Genomic DNA, 19,548 nt, shown 5'->3' on the forward strand with positions numbered 1-19,548 from the left:
GCTTCTCCATTCAGGACTGGTTGACATCTATTATGGGCTAAAAATTGTGCCCCTCTCCCCCAAAATTCATAATGTTGAATTCCTAACCCCCAGGAACTCAGGATGCGACTACAGTCATTTCTCAACATAGCTGGGGGATTGGTTCCAGAACCCCCTCATATAGCCAAATCCACACATACTCAAATCCCACGTCATATTCCAAAAGCCTGCCCTCCATATATGAGGGTTTCACATCCCACAAATACTGTATTTTCGATAGCGTTTGATAAAAAAAAAAAAAAATCTGTGTATTAGTGGACTCGAAAAGGTCAAACACATGTTGTTCATGGATTAACTGCGTATTTAGAGATGGGAACTTTTAAAGAGGTAATTAGGTTAAATGAGGTGGCCCCTAACCTAATCTGACTGATGTCCTTACAAGAAGAAGGGATTAGGACACAGACAAACACAGAGAGGAAAGGCCATGTAAGGACACGCAAGAAAGTGACCATCTGTGAGCCAAGGAGAGAAGCCTTTTGAAAAAAACTAAACCTTCTGGTACCTTAACTTCTAGCTTCCAGAACTGTAGGAAAATATATTTGCTATTAATTTTTAAGCCACCCAGTTTGTGGTATTTTACTACGGTAGCCCTAGCAAATGAACACAGTACCTAACAGACCAATTAAGGGATGAATAAATCCTAGAAACAGCTCCCACTGGCAGAAGTATCAGTGGGTCATCTGTTATGCCCAATAACAGAAAAAAAAAATATATATATATACACACACACACACTCTCTCTCTCTCTCTCTCTCTATATATATATATATATCTCTCATATACAATCATATATATGTGATTATTTGCCCCCATCCATATCAGAATATATGAATATATGATATCCCCCATCCATATCAGAATATACGAAGTACCAGGAATTCAGACATAATTTACATTAGAGAAATTTTAAAACTCTAGATATTATCCTTCTAACAGGAGTCATGAAAAATCTTCTTATAAAGAACATGTTTCCCTATTAACTTTAGACTGTTGGCTGGCTTTTCAAAATTAAAATTTTAAAATAGCTTTTGATGTATCTACTACACAGTGAGGTCCACTAGTAAGCTAAACTCATGGTTTTCACCCCTACTGAGGCCCCTCAGGGCTGCTGCAGAAGGCCTGAAGGAGGCCAGCCAGGCGGGCTGCATGGGGATAAGGCCCAGCGTTTCCCACTTAAACCAATCAGGGCAGCTCCATGGTTACTTTTTCTCGCACTGAGGTTCTGCGCATGATTCTGTTTGATTAGTAATTCCACTGGATTAAAAGAAAAAGTATAAAAACCACCGAACTAAGCTATTATTTCAGTTAAACTTGAAAATCAGGATGTGGAAAGATGTCTGATGTACAGTTACCATGATTGTCTTCCTCTCTCAACAGAGTGTCTCCCAGGAGGAGCACACGCTTACAATTTAAAAATACCTAACAAAGGTAGGGGACATCATGAACAGTCTGAAGAGTTTTTCTCCAGCATACAATTGATTAATCATCACACAAAAACATAACACGCAGTAACAGCAATGTTCCCACCAGTAAACATGTATGCTTTTCAGTCCACAGTTGGCTAATCTTTACACTATATTTCTTGCTGGTTGAGCAGGAAAGATGTTCCTTTCCATATGGTAGAAAACTGACATGAAGAACGTTAATAATCTGAGAGTGAATGTAAAAATCATGCTTAGTGCTCTTCAGGCAATGAGATGGAGCAGACTTAGATCTCAGTCCCTACTCCCTTCACTTAACTGACTTAGCATCCTGACTACTTATTAAACCTCTCAAAAACTGTTTTCTCTCCATAAAAATGTAGGACGGTAACTACCTAGAAGCTTTGTGAAATTAAAGAAAACACTGCATGTAAAGTACTGAGCTATACTTTGCAGGTAACAGATGCTCAACATGTCTCCTCTTTCACACCTTTCCCTGCAATTAACCATGAGTGCTCTTAGAAATGGACTAATGTGTAGAAACAGCAAGGAATGCTGAACTGTGGATTCCTGCCTTAAAATACTGATTTGCAATTTTTTTTTTTTTTTTTTTTTTTGAGGTGGAGTCTTGCTCTGTCACCCAAGCTGGAGTGCAGTGGCATGATCTCAGCTCACTGTAACCTCTACCTCCCGGGTTCAAGAGATTCTCCTGCCTCAGCCTCCCAAGCAGCTGGGATTACAGACATGCACCACCAAGCCCAGCTAATTTTTGTATTTTTAGTAGAGATGGGGTTTCATCATGTTGGCCAGGCTTGTCTTGAACTCCTGACCTCATGATCCACCCACCTCGGCCTCCCAAAGTGCTGGGATTACAGGTGTAAGCCACTGCCCCTAGCCTGAATTTCTTTTTAAAAAAAGTTTGACAGTAACATTTAAAGACTTGTTCCTGGTTACACGGGCACCCCCCACATCAATACCTCTTCTCACAGGCACACTCCAACATGATCCATGGAAATACGATTGCCTTTCTAAGACCAATCAAGATGAAAAATAGCATTCCTATAGGAAAGATTTTTCATTATCGGTTACAAATCAATCTTTGAAGTTAGAAATTTCGTTTTTGTTTTCAATAATTTGTTTTGGCAATAAACTGATGTTTAACTAGTTTTAGACTAGTTAATTTATACTCACTTTGAAAAGAATTAGTTTGTTTAGGCAATGAACTAATTGTGTGAGTCTCAACAAAACTTTGGGGTATAAAGCTATACACTTAGCACACAATCAGTACTGAATAAATATCTGTTACATAAACAAAGGGAAGACAATCATAGAATTTAAATGTTGAGAAGGAATAGAGAGGTTTTAAGTGAAACCCTCTGATTTTAAGAAGAAACTCAAATCCAAAAAAAGCAAATGACTTCCCTAAGGTGTTACAGATAGATAGATAGATAGATAGATAGATAGATAGATAGATAGATAGATAGAAGAAAGTTAGTAGTAACATCAAGACCACAACATAACTATTATTTTAAAGCCAAATTAATCTTTTGATCATCTTTGAGACCCTTAAGTCTATTGTTCATTTCCACTAACATGAAGAACTGACTCCTTAATAGGAAAAAGATAACTGTAGTCTTCTATTTAGTTTTATATTTAATCAAAAGCACTTATTCATAGCTGGTAAGAAATCAGAGCACAGATGGAGGGGGATCCCAATAGCACAAACAAGAAGAGTTCTGGGGTAATGTGATAGGGTTTTTCTGGTCTTAACAACCAAATTAAATTACTATAGATGCTTTCATAATAGGGAAAGGGATAGATAAAATTAAACTTGTAAAATAAAAACCAGAATTCTTTAAATTTAAAAATCAACACCTATTGATAAAAAAAAATATACATCAGACCTGGTCTAACTAATAAGTATGTTCTATTTTTATTCTCACATATTTAATCTTCAAGATAATCATGTGAGGTAAACAATAGTCCCATAATCCCCATTTTACAAATGAGGAAACTGAGACACAGAGAATTAAACAATTTGCCCGAGACAACACAGGATTAAAACCTAGACAATCTGGAGCCAGAGCCCACTCTTATCCACCATCTTATAATGTTTTAAATTGTATTATTATGTTTTAATAAAAAATATATTTTATAAAAAGCTAATAATTCATTTTTATTTAATATGTAGTTAGAACTCAAAGTATTTATACAATGCTTATCAAATTTCTAACAATATATCAGGAGCATTTTATTTATGTAGTATTTAGTAACACTTGTATAAGTAGACCACAAAAAGCCACAGGCTATATGTTAAGGATACAACTTTAAGGCATTTTCAGAGACTCCTCATAAAAAGTAATTGCTAAGTCAGTCTAATAGATGTTATTATCAGGTCTCAAAACTGTTTAGCCATAAAGTAGTCCCTCCTTATCTGCAGGAAATATGTTCCAAGACCACTCAGGGAATGCCTGAAATCACAGATAGTACCAAACCCTAGGATACTTTTTCCTATACATGCATACGTATGATAAAGTTTAATTTATCAATTAGGCACAGTAAGAGATTCATTACAATAACTAATGATCGACTAAAACAATTAAGTCAAATAAGGGTTACTTGAACACAGCACCTTAATACCTCAACAGTCAACCTGATAACTGAGAGGGCTACTGAATGACTAATGGGGCAGGCAGCATCTACAGCGTGGATATGCTGGACAAAGGGATGATTCACGTCCTGGGTGGGACAGGGAGAGATTTTATCACACTACTCAGAACAGCATGCAGTTTAAAATTTATGAATTATTTATTTTTGGAATTATCCATTTAATGTTTTCGAACCTTGGTTAACCTCAGGTAACTGAAACCATGGAAAGGGAAACCGTAGATAAGGGACTACTGAATATAGAAAAAGGAATGAGATTGCTTTAGATTCTGTTGTTCTGTAATTAAAAGTAAGTTTACATAACAGTTATAATGCCTTTTTATAGAGAAATATTAATCAAACTGACTTAATTCCAGAGAGGAAATATATGTGAATCACAATTAAAAACCTGTATTAAAAGCAAGGTCACTCCACAGGCCTTGTAACCTAAAAGTGGCCATGAGGTCTGAGACGCTATTCACATTTTCGCTTCACCACCATTTAAAGATGAAAAAGGAGATAAGAAACAACCAAAATAGTAATTAGAAAAGGAAATATAAATCTATTATCATTACTATCTGCATTTTCTATCGTTGCAGACAAAATTTCTGATGACAAAGTCCATTACCAGCACATGTAAACAAAAGTATTACTGAATCATAAAGAAAACTTTCCTTTGAATTTTCCCACACCTAATTTGCTGCTGCCTACCTGGAATCCGTGCTTGCCTCTCCACCATGTGCTTAACACTTTCGGGGGCATGTCAATAACAGAAACAATGTCTCCCACCTAGGAGAATCAAAATTTTAAGCAAAATGGTTTTAGTTAAATTTTAAACCAATTGTTATACCTAGAATTTAAATCTGAACTGTATGAAAAGGTAAAGTACTATTCATGCTCTGGCCAGTAATTTCCAAAAAAAGTACCATTTCTTTTTAAAAATCATTTAATTATCTTATGATTTGTTAAAGAGAGGTCTACAAAAAGTTAAGCAGCACAAAGACTGTGATTCAACTAACACAGGTGCAGTAACTTCAGAAAGCCAGATTCATAGCATAAGATTTTTAATGCTAGGCATCACACCATTATCATCACTTCTGTTAAAATACTGTTACTGCTGTCACTGAGAGTGATCAGATTCACTTATAAAAGATAATTTTAAATATTCATGTTTAGAAACAGTAACAGATTCCCTTAATATTACATTTAGTGAGTGCTTACCATGTGCCAGGCACTGTACTGAGCTCTTGACATATCTTATTTAATCATACAGAAAAGGGCCTAGGATGGGTTATTCTTAGTAAGTATAAAATTTGATGACAACTACACTTCTTTCAATAGATAGTAAAATATAATTATATCCACTAAAGAGCTAACTTTCTTCACTGTAAAAGAAAAACTACTGAGTTTAAACTCATATAAAATCATAAATATAAAAATTACAATAGTTTTTAATAATATATTCAATGGAAGTTATATTCTTCAATCAAAAGAAATGCTGGTATCTATGATACAACATAGTTAAGAACTTCAGAGCAATGTTACTAACATATACTATAGAGCTTTAGGAATTTTTCTTTTGTATATTCACAACTGATCTTACATATCATGTATAAGCCATTTTGTAAAGCCATATATGCTAACATCATCATTCCAAGACCTACATTTCTTTCTGTGCAGAACCTAAAAGTTTGAAAACAGTTCAGATTCTATGCAGTAAAAAGTTATACTGTTATTTCTTAAATTTAATAACTGTCAGCATTTTGTTTCTCTCATTAGCCAATATATATCTTTAGAGGAAAAAATTTAATTCCCCTCCTTTTATATGTGGTAGCAAGATGTGTTCATTTCACCTTTTATCTGTTCTTTAACTCAATCTTTCAACAATATGTGAAAAAAAATGTATCATTGGGTATTGTTTTTAGGTACAAAAACACAAAAAGACAGACCTTGCTTTCCAGAAGCTCAATGAGACAAAGAGGAGAACAATCATGATTAAATATAATAAGTGATATATCAGCAATAAGCCATGAGCACAGTTCAGAATGACATTCAATTCAGGTTTTGGGGGGTATGTATTTGCATGGAGTGAGGGGAGGGAGATCAAGAATGACTTCCCAGACAAAACAGGAGACACTTAATCTCAGTTTTCAAGGATGAGTACTGTCACTTAAACAAAAATAGAAGATATTACAGGCTGAAATATAAAAGACTATGGAAAAACCTGGTGCTTTTCATTTTTTAAAAAATTAAGGAAATGGTTAAGAACAGTCAAAGATGAGGCCAGAAAGTTAGCGAGAACCAAATAACAAACAACCTCTTTAACTATTTACCTCTAAGGTCAGTTCGTCAGGGGCCCGAGCAGTGTACCTCTTGATAACATGGGCAGCACCGACAGCAGGAGTGTTGATGGATGACTCCTCATGAACCAAAAGGTGATTTCCCTTATTATCAATCTATCACAAAGAAAATGTACTATGAGATAAAGACACTGGACTTGCAAATGCTTCTTTGACTATCTATAAAAGAAATTCATTTTAATTTAGAGATACAATAACCCAAAGAGTCTTAAAAAAAAAAAACTACCATTTACTGGGTAGTAGAAATATGCTAGTCATTGTGCTGTGCCTATAACATATACAGTTTAATTTAATCCTCATAACTCCAAAAAAAAATACTTATCATCATTTAAAGGTGAGATGCTAAAGATGAAAGAGGCTATGTAATTTACAAGAGATTCAATACTTTTTCCAAGATCTCAACGCAGGTTGGCCCATAGTTCTATATTCTTTCCACTTTCCATCTTGCATTCCCAATTTCCAGTGGGAGGAGAAAACAATATAACTCTACATATGCACATTAAGAATAAATATGTAATCTATTTACTGAAAAATGTTTCACTCAATACTTACTCTTAAAAAGGACTCTTTAAAAAGTTGTCCCTTGCTAATAACTGAAAAATATTTTCAATTACTAAGTCAACTAAAAAAATGTACACCTTGCTGAATATATACATTAGTATACTAAACACCAAAATAACAGGTATCATCGAGATTCATAAAATATATTAAGATTAGTTTCCAAGATTATCAAAGAAAGATTTGAGATGAAAAAATATTTCGTGTATCACGTATCTATCCTCCCAGATGCTGAGAATATACTTCATTTCTTTGATTCCTGAAGCTCAACAGACATCAAAATTATGTTAATATCAAATTTCTTAAGTAGATAATTTAAATATATATTTTTCATGAAAAGTGAATTAGGAAATACCTCCATCCAGGTAAGGGCGGGCCCACAGTTGATCTTGTTGCCAGCGATAGCTGAAAGGCGTGACAGGTAAGCCATAAGCATCTGAGTGACCGACTGAAAAGAAAAAGATCAGTGTAACTGAGTAAAGATACTATGCTCTCTGGCAGGGAAAACTGGATGGTTTCTGGAAGAAAAAAATCTATAGATCTTTAGGCATTTTAATAGTTACAGAGGACTCTTCACAGAAACTTACCAGTAGCACTATGGGCACTTACATAGCAAGTCAGCCCCTGTCTCATGCAGAGCTTCAACTTCTAGCCCCTTATCATCAGCGATCATACTATTCCATGGTTTCTAATTTTGACACTTTCTATTTTTGTACTGAATATGCAAAAAGATAACTATAGCAGATACATATTTGGCTTTTCTGCCTAAATTTCCCCCTACTACTCGGAAACCCTTTTCCCCAAGACCCACTGTAATCTTCCATGCACATGGCTGTGGCAGGAGCAGCCATGTTCATACGTGATCCTATACCATGGTTCAGCCGACTGGTCCAGGAATATGCCCCAGTATTAGTTGGACCAATCAAGAGCTAACCCAGGAATTAGGAACTGTGACACAGATTCTAGCTCAGTCTGGCTGCTCTCTTAAAAGGGGATAAAAACCTGGGACCTCTTGGTAGTGGCCATGTTTTAGGATAATCTGAGAGAAAAAAATGAAACAAAAAAAATGAAATGAAGCAGAAATGGGAAATGCAGATAAAGGGACTTTCAGATTTTCTATGGTACGAAGAGATCCGTATTTTAAGACACTCCTGAGACCCTGCTGCAGTGTCCGTTATATTTTAGCACTTAATGAACCCACTGAATCTCAGAACATCACTTTATTTAGATCTGGTGGGGGGAGTGGCTTACACCAATTTTTAATTATTTCCTTGCATCCACTCTCTCCTCCTGTAACTCCCATCAGTAGAAACCTCTCTGGACCTATTCTCCATGACTCCCAACTGTTCTCTCACAACTTTTTAACTTTCTGTCCCTTCCAGGGGTTGTATTCTTATAAATGACTTGGCTTGATCATTCAACTCCCTGACTTTCTCTTCAGCTGGGTACATTCTGTATGGAGTCCAGTTACTCAGGTTTGCTCTTACTAAATTAATTTAAATGATCCTATATTCGTTTACAACATCTCTGATTTTAGTTTATTTAAATCCATTTCATGAATGTGACAGCTTCACTTTCTCTCAGAGGATAGTAATCATCCTTTGAAAAGCCTTGTTTGTACCTCTCAGTTATTTTATTTATTCAGTTTCTATGTGTAAACTTTCTAGTTTCCTTGTGTTTTGCAGTCTTGTTGCACTCACATGTTTAGGCTATATTTACTTTTCCCCATAAACCTTATCCCATCTACTTTTAAAGATTCCTTACAATTTTTGATTCCCAATGGTACTTTTGGTTTAATGATGCTATAAAGAATCTCTGTTTAGAAATCTTTTACGTTTTTACTATTTATTTTTTTGTAGGGGTGAAGGTAGGTGCATACACACAGCATGCTGTCATAAACTACTCAACACTGTTAATATGGATCCCTTTCATCATGAAAGGCAATGTTTTTCCATATTTTTGCTTCCACTTTTATGTGCTCTCTGGAGAATGTTTTGCTCATATATATTGCTTGTTGATATATTGTTATGAGTTGTTTTCCCTTATAAAATTACACACTGAACCTACTTTCATTCTAAACATTATATTTAACATTACTAACTTTTCAGTTATGAAACAGGCAAGTAGTCCCAGGAATCATCCTGAGTGTTCAGTATAAGCTTTTGTTTAGTATACAGACAAAAACTTCTGCAAACTCATATATAGTGATTACCTCTGTACTAAATGTACTAAATGCTTACCTCCGGACTGTCCTTCAGGGTGTCAGAACGGGGAAGTTCTGAGAGCTGGGAAAATCTTCGGTCATAAATACACAGATGAAGATGTTTATCAAGTACCCGAAAATCTTCATAACTTCTTTTAACAATCCAACTTTTTCCCTATTGGTAGAAAAAAGAAACTCATATAATTCACCTCTATTGGGGAATACTTATGAATCAGGCCATATTCTATAATGTTATTTTATTCATGAGATTTTATATTTTCTAATGAGAAGTTTCTATTAACTTGATAGTTAATAGCTAAAACTGTGAAACACTCTAATAAGTTATATTACATTAAAAGGCCAATAATTGAAAATAAGATAGAACTCTCCACCATCCCTCTTCCTACTGCTGGTCAAAATCCACTGCCTCACTTTCAGAACAATAACTGCTAAATGGTTAAGATAACATGTGATTTTAAATCTACCAAAAAGTAAAAAACCATAAAATAACTTTGGGTAGGAGAATATTAACTGAAATTAAAGAAAAATAAAATCAGGTTTTGATTTGTTACTACCAACATTTTCTGTGACTGAGATCGGAAATATACTAAAAAACCAAAACTACTGAAGTCTTCCTCTATAAATATTTGATATTCATACAGCATCTAGAAACCTCAGCTCTCCCTGCCTCTCAGGCCTTCCTTTCTTTGCCCAATCTCACAAGCTCATTTTTTAAAATTACACTCATAAAGGATATTTATTAGATACTATCTTCTAATCTTCTCTTGAATCTATCACTTCTTGTTCAGTCCTATAGCCCAAGCTTCAGTAAGAACCATCATCATTTCTTACCTGAAATATTGCTAATGTGCCTTGCCTTTGAACTCCTCCCCTGCACCCCCAACTACAAAATACAGAGTTTATCAGCTCACACCGCAACAACAACAAGTCCTTCAAAAGCTCCTGTGGTGAGTAATGATGAGCAAATCCCGACTGTATAGCATATAGTTTTGCAATGTAATTTAATTTTTATGTAGAGCCTTTTGGCTCATAAAAATCTGGAGGGTCTGAAAGAAAAAGCCTTCAGAGACACCAGTTCCTCCATCTGCCCCAGACAACTGGAGCAGAAACAGAGGGTATCACCTCATGAGAGGGTGCTGATTTCTAATCACTAGTGTATCAAAAATTAACATGATAAACTTGCATAATCCCACTTTGGACTGTAATCCTCCACGACATAGACAAAAAGTCATTACCAGCTCCCTCTTTCAGAGGGTTCTAAGAATGAAATAATAGATGTGGTCAAGACTTCTACACTTGACCTTGGCTGAAAGGCAGAGAAGCAATGTGACTGAGACTTTTGAAGAACAGTGTCCTGGTCCCTATTCTAAGAGATGCTAATTCACTAAGTCTGGAAAGGGATCCAGTTAGTTCTGACGATCAGCCTGAATTGAGCGCCACTGGTCTACAGGATTAAACCCAAACTATCCCCACATTTCACAGCTTTTATCATCTGGGCCCTGTCTAAATTTCCAGACTGATCTCACTGGCTATTACTCCATGCCCTTTCTTGGCTTCCAGTTATATTGAACGATTTGCATGTATTCGATTCATGAGCTGAATGTTCCTTTCCTTGCCTTCATGATTCTGTAAGTGCTGTTTGTTCTTCCTGCCATGTTAGCTCTTTCTTTGATGCTTTGCTCAAGCAAACTCCTTTATTTTCTCAGTTCTATCACTACCTTCTACCCAAAGCATTCCTGGGAACTGCCAAGTTATGATGTACAAGCATCATTTTATTTCAAATTTGCCAAAGTGGTAACACCAATTTATTCACCCAACAGTAGTATATGAGTTCCCACTGCCCCAAAATCCTTGCAGTTCTTGGCATCATCAGAATTTACAGCACTGCTAACCAGATAGAGATGAAATGGTATCTTCTTTTAATTTACATTCCCTTGATTATGAGTGAAGCTTAGCATCTTTTCATTTGTTATTAAGATTTATTTTTGTATGAATTGCCTATTACTACCAAAATCCTGTTCATTTTCTCTATTACAATGACTTTTATGTATTGACTTCTAGAAGATTTGTTTACTAATATATTGGAAAAATAATCTTCATAATTGACATGTATTGTAAAACACTTTATCCAAGTCTGAGACTGTCCCCTCAATTTGCAGTATCTCATCAAAAAGAAGGAACATAAAACTTTATTTCCTTCTTTATGAATATAATCACAGATTAGGTAGTTTGCTGAAATTTTCACATAGGTATGTGAAAGAACAAGCATGAAAATAAGTATCCAATAAAATAATTTAAATTTTCATCTGAAAGAGAAGGCCTTACAGCCATCACCCATAGTATTTCAAATTTATCCATTATATCTTCTGATTTAGGTTTGGCCTACAGTGTTTTTAGAAACTGCATTTGAAAACATTTAAGTACAGCACAGCAAGCACAAGTTTGCCAATGTCATTACCACACCCAGCCATTTTCCTTAACTAACATTACCTATACAGATGCTGAATATATTTAGATTTACCAACTCCTGAAATAAATACACAGCTAATAGCTTGGCTCTAGGACCACAATGTCCCAATTGTGAATCCTGGTTATTTAAGAATTAAATCAAATAAATCAATGTAAAGTGCTTAGTAGTAGGCAGATAGAAATTGCTCAATACATGCTAGCTATTACTACTCTATTAATGTGGAGAACTTACTCTGGGCTGAACCTACCAAAAGTAGAAAACAAGGTTTCCAAACAAATTCTCAGGATATTTAGCAGAACAAGCAACCAGTCACCAATGTTCAACAACTCAAAAGACAAAAGAACATTCTTAACAATTACTTCTTAGTGCATCAGGGTTTCAGTCAGCTAAAAGTTAATATATCTTTAGAGATCAAAGGTTGCTTTCCATATTGGCTGAATCATCAGCTTCAGCTTTGGAGAATAAAATCTCAAATTCAACATTATTGTTTTGGAATAATTCAGCATGCCCTGGTGATCATTCACTTATGTTTTGTTTTTCTGCTCCTTTTCACGAGAAGATGTATTAGGCTTCAACTCCAAGCATGTGTACAATTATTCCATGGTATTAAAGGTGAGGAGAGAAATGATCTGCAATTTGGTAGGCTCACATTTATTACTCCTTTGGAAGAAGTGGTCAAGATCACTGAAATGTAGTCCTACATTTTTTGGTGCCTGGTGCTTGTAGAAGAGAAATAGGCTTTGCTTCTAATCCTTTTTCAGCCAACACTCTTTAGGAAATAGAGAGTGTTCTGGTGTATTATAAGGTAATCTTTGCTAGTTGGAATATCATTTTCCCTTGTCTTACATAATAGATTTCTAGAGCTACATAAGTGTGAAACAGAGGGAAGAGAGAAGAAAAAAAGAAAGAATGAGAACAGCAGCCAGTAATTGAGAATGCAAGATCTGAATTTATACTACCCTAGGCTATGTGCTAATCACTTGACCATAGATAACTATTCCACAGTTTCCTCATCTGTAAAATGGGGAGGCTAATAGTAACTGGGGTTGTCAGAAGAGTAAGTGAAATAATCCATGTAAGGTGCTTAACAGACTCCCTGGGAACCATTCATTAAATATTAGCTATCACTATTGGTATTTTTCTCACTGTTAAAGCTGTCTGGAATAAAAATAACTTTTGCATGCTATATTGCTCATGCATCTATCATGCATGGAGTATAGCAGGCAAATATTAGTTTGGTTAAATTGTTAACATGCCCAGCCAGACACTAGAACAATGCCTCCACTAATAAAGACTGATTTTGAAAAAGGTGTTTAAACTTCCAAACTGACAGATTTGGGAGTTCTAAGATGACAGTACAATAATTGATAACAAGATTATAAATAACACATTTGTATTTAAGTTTATGTTGCAATGTCTTATACTTCCTTAGCATTAATTCCTAAAAATGTGACATTAGCAGAAACTGGGTTAAGGGTAAATAGGATATTTCTGTACTATTTTTATAGCTTTTCTGTGAGTCTAAAATCGTTGTGAAATGAAAAGTTAAAATAAATATATACAAAATTCCTAAAAATTGACACGTTGTACCAATTTTTACTGCTTGGGTCTATTTCAAATGCATCTTCACAAATACTAAAAATAATGACTTAAAAATTTTCCAGTAGGTGAAAAACTGTATCTTCTTTCATTTGCCTTTTATTGACTTAATGAAGCTAAACACAATTTCATATTTCTCAGTCACTTTTATTTCTTATTTTATAAAAAATTCATATTTTTGCCAACCTTTCTACTGAGTATATTGTATATTACTATAACATATCATCAAACTACAGTATAATTGTATGTTTAATCAAATTATTTGATGGAACTATTAGCCTTTTGAGAGCTGTAACCTACTTAGGCCTTTGAGAGCTGTAACACTCAGTGAGTTACAATCAAGAAAATTCCTTGAATGTATACTGATGTTATTTATTAAATGGTTTATTACACAATATTGAACTTTCTGCTTAAAAGATCTCAAAGAGAAATTAGTCTTGAATGGGATTATATCAAACTAAAAAGCTTCTGCACAGCAAAGAAAATGATTATCAGGGCAAAGAAAACCTCCACAGATTGGGAAAAAATACATCTTATAAGGGGTTAATATCTGAAATATATTTTAAAAATTCAAAGAACTCTACAGAAAAAAAAATAACCCAATTAACCAATGGGCAAAAGCACTGAACAGACATTTCTCAAAAGATAACATACAAATGGTCAACAGATATTATGAAAAAATGCTCAATATCACTAGTCATTAGGGAAGTGCAAATTAATACCACAATGAGATATCATCTTGCATCTGTCAAAATGGCTATTATCAAAAAGACAAAAGATGGTGTCGGCAAAGCTGTAGAGAAAAGGAAACAAGGGACTCCCCATACACTTTTGTTGGAAATATAAATTGGTACAGCCATTTTGGAAAACTATATGGAGGTTCCTCAAAAAACTAAAAATAGAATTACCATATGACTCAATAATCCCACATCTAGATATATATCCTAAGAACTTGAAATCAGTATGTCAAGAAGATATCTGCTCTCCTTGGTTCACTATAGCCTTATTTACAATAGCCAAGTTATGGAATCAACTTAAGTGTCCATCACTGGATCAGTAGATAAAAACAAATGTGGTATACGTACACAATGGAATACTATTCAGCCTTAAAGGAAATCCTGTCATTTGCAACAACACTGATAAATCTGGAGGACATTATGCGCAATAAAATAAGCCTGGCAAAAAAAGACAAATATCACATGGTCTCACATGTATAATCTGAATCAACTGAATTTATAGAAGCAGAGTTGAATGGTGATTAACATGAGCTGAGGATAGGGAAAGTGAAGAGATGTTGGTCAATGGGTACAAAGTTGTAGTTAGGAGGAATAAGTAATAAGTAGTTAAGGTAGAAAAAATAAATAACTTCAGAATATGAATCACTAAAAAAAGAAATGTGTTGGTCTCATTTGCTTCAGGCATTCTTCCCACAGAGGTATTTAAAATATATTTTTAAAAGAGGTATTAAAATATTTTTTGTTATACGCTTTTTATTTGTTCTGCCAGCTCAACTTCTAGTTCATTTGGTTTTGTGTTACCAAGTACCACATGGAAATGACAGGCCATACAAAAATACATTCGTGATACAGTTCCATTTCAGAAGTGATCAATGTCCGTCTAGTTACAAAGTAATCACTGGACTTCTGGTTACTGGTCTGCTATGTAAGGAGCTCAGAAGTCACTGGTTAACAAGTAAAAAGCTGAACAAAGTGAAAATCAACAGATCTTTCTTAAATCTGTTACAGAAGTGGGGTCACGGAACAAATCACTATCCCCCTCCCAAATTAGAGGCAGACAGGTAAATACAGAGAATTGCACTTACCCACAGCAGAAATCCACACGCAGAAACCTCTGTGGGAACCAGTGTTAGGGTAGGAAAACTTAATCTATAATTGATAAATTGCTAGAGGCTCAGGGATGACTGAGCAATAAAAACTCCCGGAGAACCCCGTCACAGGAGCCACACACTTTTGTGAGCTCTACTAGGTCCTCACAGTAAATACTGAAAAAAATCTCCTTGTGCTCTTAAGAGGGACAGGAGAAAATAAACTGAAACACACCCAAACACTATGTTTTCAACAAAGTCTGCCCTCAGGAAAAACTCTTACCACAGCCTCATTTTCTGGAGTAAGAAGAAAATCCAGCTCCAGCTTCTTCGAGCTTTCCACTGGGGAGAAGAGGAATACCAAACTCCAGCCCACTCCAGTCATCGTGTCCTACCTAAAGGTGCAGGATGGAGGGCTGTGAACTGAGATTCATGTGTGAAGTTCACAGTTCAGAGGCACAGGCTCACAAAAAGACTGAGACCTAATCACAGGATCATGGAATGCTTCCCCCCACACACACACCTTACCATCACATTACTAACGGGCTATTTAACATACTTCTTTGACCCACCTTATGTCCACCTTCAACAAAAAATTACAACGTGAACTAAAAGGAAAAAAACACCATTTAAAGAGACTGAAGACGCATCAGAAAAAGAGTCAAAGATGGCAGGAATGTTGGAATTATCAGACCAATAATTTAAAAGAACATGATTAATCTGCTAAAAGCTTTAAGGAAAAAGTAGACAATATGCAAGAACAGATGTAAGCAGAGAATTGGAAATTATAACAAAGAATAAAAAAATGCTAGAGATCAAAAACAGAAATGATGAATGTCTTTGATGGATTCATTAGTTGACTGGACACAGCTGAGGGAAGAATTGGAGCTTGAGGGTATCACAATAGAAACAACCAAAACTGAAATGCAAAGAGAGAAAAGACTAAAGAAAAGGAACAGAACATCTAGAAATTGTGGGAAAACTATAAAAGGTATGATACATACATACTGAAAATACCAGAAGGAGAAGAAATGGAGAAAGGAGCAAAACCAATATTTCCAGCAATAATGACCGAGACACAAAATCACCAGTCCTGGAAGCTCAGAGAACATAAAGCAGGATAAACTGCATCACCCTCCTCAAAACGAAACAAAACAAAAAAAAAACCTTCAGCAAATCCAAGATAAAGAAAATATCTTGAAAGAAGCTGGGAGTTTGCGGGGGAAACACCTTACCTATAGAGGGTCAAAATCGGAATTATATAACATATTCTCAGAAACCACAGAAGCAAGAAGAGAGTAGAGTAAATGTTTTAAGTATTAACAAAATAACCCCTACCCAGCAACCTAGAATTCCATACTCTGCAAAATTATCCCTCAAAAATGAAAGAGAAATAAAGCTTGTCAAACAAAAATTGAGAAAATTTGTGGCCAGCAGACCTGCTCTGTAAGAAATGTAAAAGAAGTTCTTTAAAGAAAAAGAAAATGATACAGATCAGAAACCTGTAGCTACATAAATAATGGAAAAGTAATGGAGAAGAATAAGTGAATGTAAAATACAACTTTGGTTCCTTATTCTTAATTGATACAACAGATAATAGTTTGTTCAAATAATAGCAACAACAATGTACTTGACTATGTGTGTTTTACATATATATATATGTGTATGGAGGTATGTGTATATGTATATGCTTATGTATGATTTCTATATGTAAAATGAATGACAGTAATAATACAAAGGATAGAGAGGAATTACAAATAATTTTTATTACAAGGCACCTGCACAATTCATGACGCAGTATAATTATGTGAAAGTGAACTAGGATTAGTTGTAATGTATATCACAACCTGTAGTGCAACCACTAAAAAAAAAATTTTTTTCTTCTTTTTTTGAGACGGAGTCTCGCTCTGTTACCCAGGCTGGTGTGCAGTGGTCTGATCTCGGCTCACTGCAACCTCCGCCTCCCAGGTTCAAGCGATTCTCCTGCCTCAGCTTCCCTAGTAGCTGGGACTACAAGCACCCGCCACCATGCCTGGCTAATTTTTTGTATTTTTAGTAGAGACAGGTTTCACCATGTTAGCCAGGATGGCCTCGATCTCCTGACCACATGATCCGCTCGCCTCGGCCTCCCAAAGTGCTGGGATTACAGGCATGAGCCACCACACCCAGCCTAAAAAAATTTTTTTTAATGTAATTGATATTCTAAGAAAGGAGACAAAATGGAAACATATAAAATGCTCAATTAAAAACAAAAAAAGAGAATTGATCATAAGTGTTCTCACCACACATGGATATGTAACTTAGCTGCAGTCATCATCACACAACGCATACACATATCAAAATATCACATTCTACACCTTAAATATATGTAATTTTTATTTGACAATTATATATACCACAATAAAGTTGGAAAAAAACACACAAAAAGGAGACAAAGTATGGAAAACAAAAATAGGGACAAAGAACAAGGGCAATAAACAGAAACAATGACAGGCAGATATTAATCCAACTATATCAATAATCACTTTAAACATCAGTGGTCTAACATACCAATTAAAAGACAAACTGTCAGAGTGGATCAAATACAGGACCCAACTGTCTAAAAGAAATCAACTTTAAATATAAGATAGATTAAAATAAAATGATAAAGAGATGCCATACTAACTTTTTAATTAAAAAAGCAAAAATAGCTATATTTACTTCAGTCACAGCAGACTTCAGAGGAAAGAAAGTTACGAGGGATAAATGGGGCACTCAGTAATGTCAAATGGATCAATACTCCAAGAAGACATAAAACAATCTTTAATATTTATGTGCTTAAAAACAGACTATGAAAGTACTGTGAGGCAAATACTGATTAAATTGCAAGGAGAAATAATTACAGTTGTAATTATTTAACACCCTCTATAAGAAATTATTTAACACCCCCCTATTAGAAATGAATAGATCCAGTAGGCAGAAAATCAATAAGAAAATAGTTGACTTAACGGTACCATCAATCAACTGGATATAATTGATATTGATAGAATACCTTAACAACAACGGATTACACATGCTTCTGAGGCTCATATGGAACAGTCACTGTATCTTGGGGACCACATTCTGGGGCATAAAATATACCATAACAAGTTTTTAAAAAATAGAATTCATAATATGTCTGCTCACAGAGTGTCAGAGGTGTTTGAACCAGAAGGACTCCATCTTGAAGAGGTGCTGAGTGAAATGAGGCTGAGACCTACTGGGCTGCATTCCGAGGAGGTTAGGCATTCTAAGTCACAGGATGAGACAGGTCGGTACAAAATACAGATCACAAAGACCTTGCTGATAAAATAGCAGGCGGTAAAGAAGCCGGCCAAAACCCGCCAAAACCAAGATGGTGATGAAAGTGACCTTTAGTCATCCTCACTGCTCATTATACACTAATTATAATGTACTAGCATGCTAAAAGACACTCCCACCAGCACCACAACAGTTTACAAATGAGATAACAACGTCAAGAAGTTACCCTATATGATCTAACAATGAGACAAATCCTCAGTTCTGGGAACTACCCACCCTTTTTCCCTAGAAAACTCATGAATAATCCAACCCTTACTTAGCATACAATCAAGAAATAACATAAAAATAGCCAACGAGCGGCCCATGCTGTTGCTCTGCCTATGGAGTAGCCATTCTTTATTCCTTTATTTTCCTAATAAACTTGCTTTCACGTTATGGGCTCTCCCCAAATTCTTTCTTGTGCAATATCCAAGAACCCTCTCTTGGGGTCTGGATCAGGACCTCTTTTCAGTAATGAGACCACAAGGAATTAAACTATTAGTCAATAACAGAAAAAATTTCCACAAGGAATTAAACTATTAGTCAATAATAGAAAAAATAGTTGAAAAATACCAAAAAAATTGGAGATTAAATGACACACTTCTAAATAAAACATGGGTAAAAGAAGAAATCTCAAGAGAAATTACTAAATATTTTGAACCAAATAAAAACAAAAATACAACTTACCCAAATTTGTGGGAGGCAGTGAAAGCAGTGCTTAGAGAAAAATCCATAGCATTGAACGCATGCATCAGAAAAGAAGAGAGGAGAAAAATGGTGGCTAGGAGGCAAGACTAACTTGCAGATCCCACTCGGACAGACAGAACAGCATGTGGAGGCTCACATCATGAACTTTTCCTCCCAAAACCATCCCAGGAACATACCAGGAAAACCAAAAGAAGTCACAAACCGTTGGAAAAAAGCAGTTTGCTGCTGCAAACTCCATGAGACAGCCGAAAAACTGTGAGTGCCCAAAGTGTGAAAGGGGGAAAGTCTGTCTCTGAACACTCATCCTCACTGGGGAACCTGAAAATCCAGATCATGGAAGAAAGATTTAACCTTACCTAGAGCAGAAATGAATTTAGGGAG

At 35.4% G+C, this 19,548-nt stretch overlaps 1 protein-coding gene across 11 annotated transcripts in view; it reads right to left on the minus strand.

Annotated features, from left to right (window-relative positions):
- Nucleotides 1-19,548, minus strand: part of ARHGAP32 (Rho GTPase activating protein 32) — a 317,736-nt gene that overhangs the window by 93,808 nt on the left and 204,380 nt on the right. For all 11 annotated transcript variants that reach the window (XM_054662829.1, XM_024347475.2, XM_054662828.1 and 8 more), the window contains 4 exons: nucleotides 9,264-9,401; nucleotides 7,379-7,471; nucleotides 6,439-6,561; nucleotides 4,817-4,894 (listed from right to left, as the gene is read on the minus strand). In XM_054662829.1, the coding sequence (XP_054518804.1) occupies nucleotides 4,817-4,894; nucleotides 6,439-6,561; nucleotides 7,379-7,471; nucleotides 9,264-9,401 (432 nt within the window). The remainder of the gene's footprint in view (nucleotides 1-4,816; nucleotides 4,895-6,438; nucleotides 6,562-7,378; nucleotides 7,472-9,263; nucleotides 9,402-19,548) is intronic.

The sequence above is a fragment of the Pan troglodytes genome, chromosome 9 (assembly GCF_028858775.2).
Source record: "Pan troglodytes isolate AG18354 chromosome 9, NHGRI_mPanTro3-v2.0_pri, whole genome shotgun sequence".
Classification (NCBI taxonomy): domain Eukaryota; kingdom Metazoa; phylum Chordata; class Mammalia; order Primates; family Hominidae; genus Pan; species Pan troglodytes.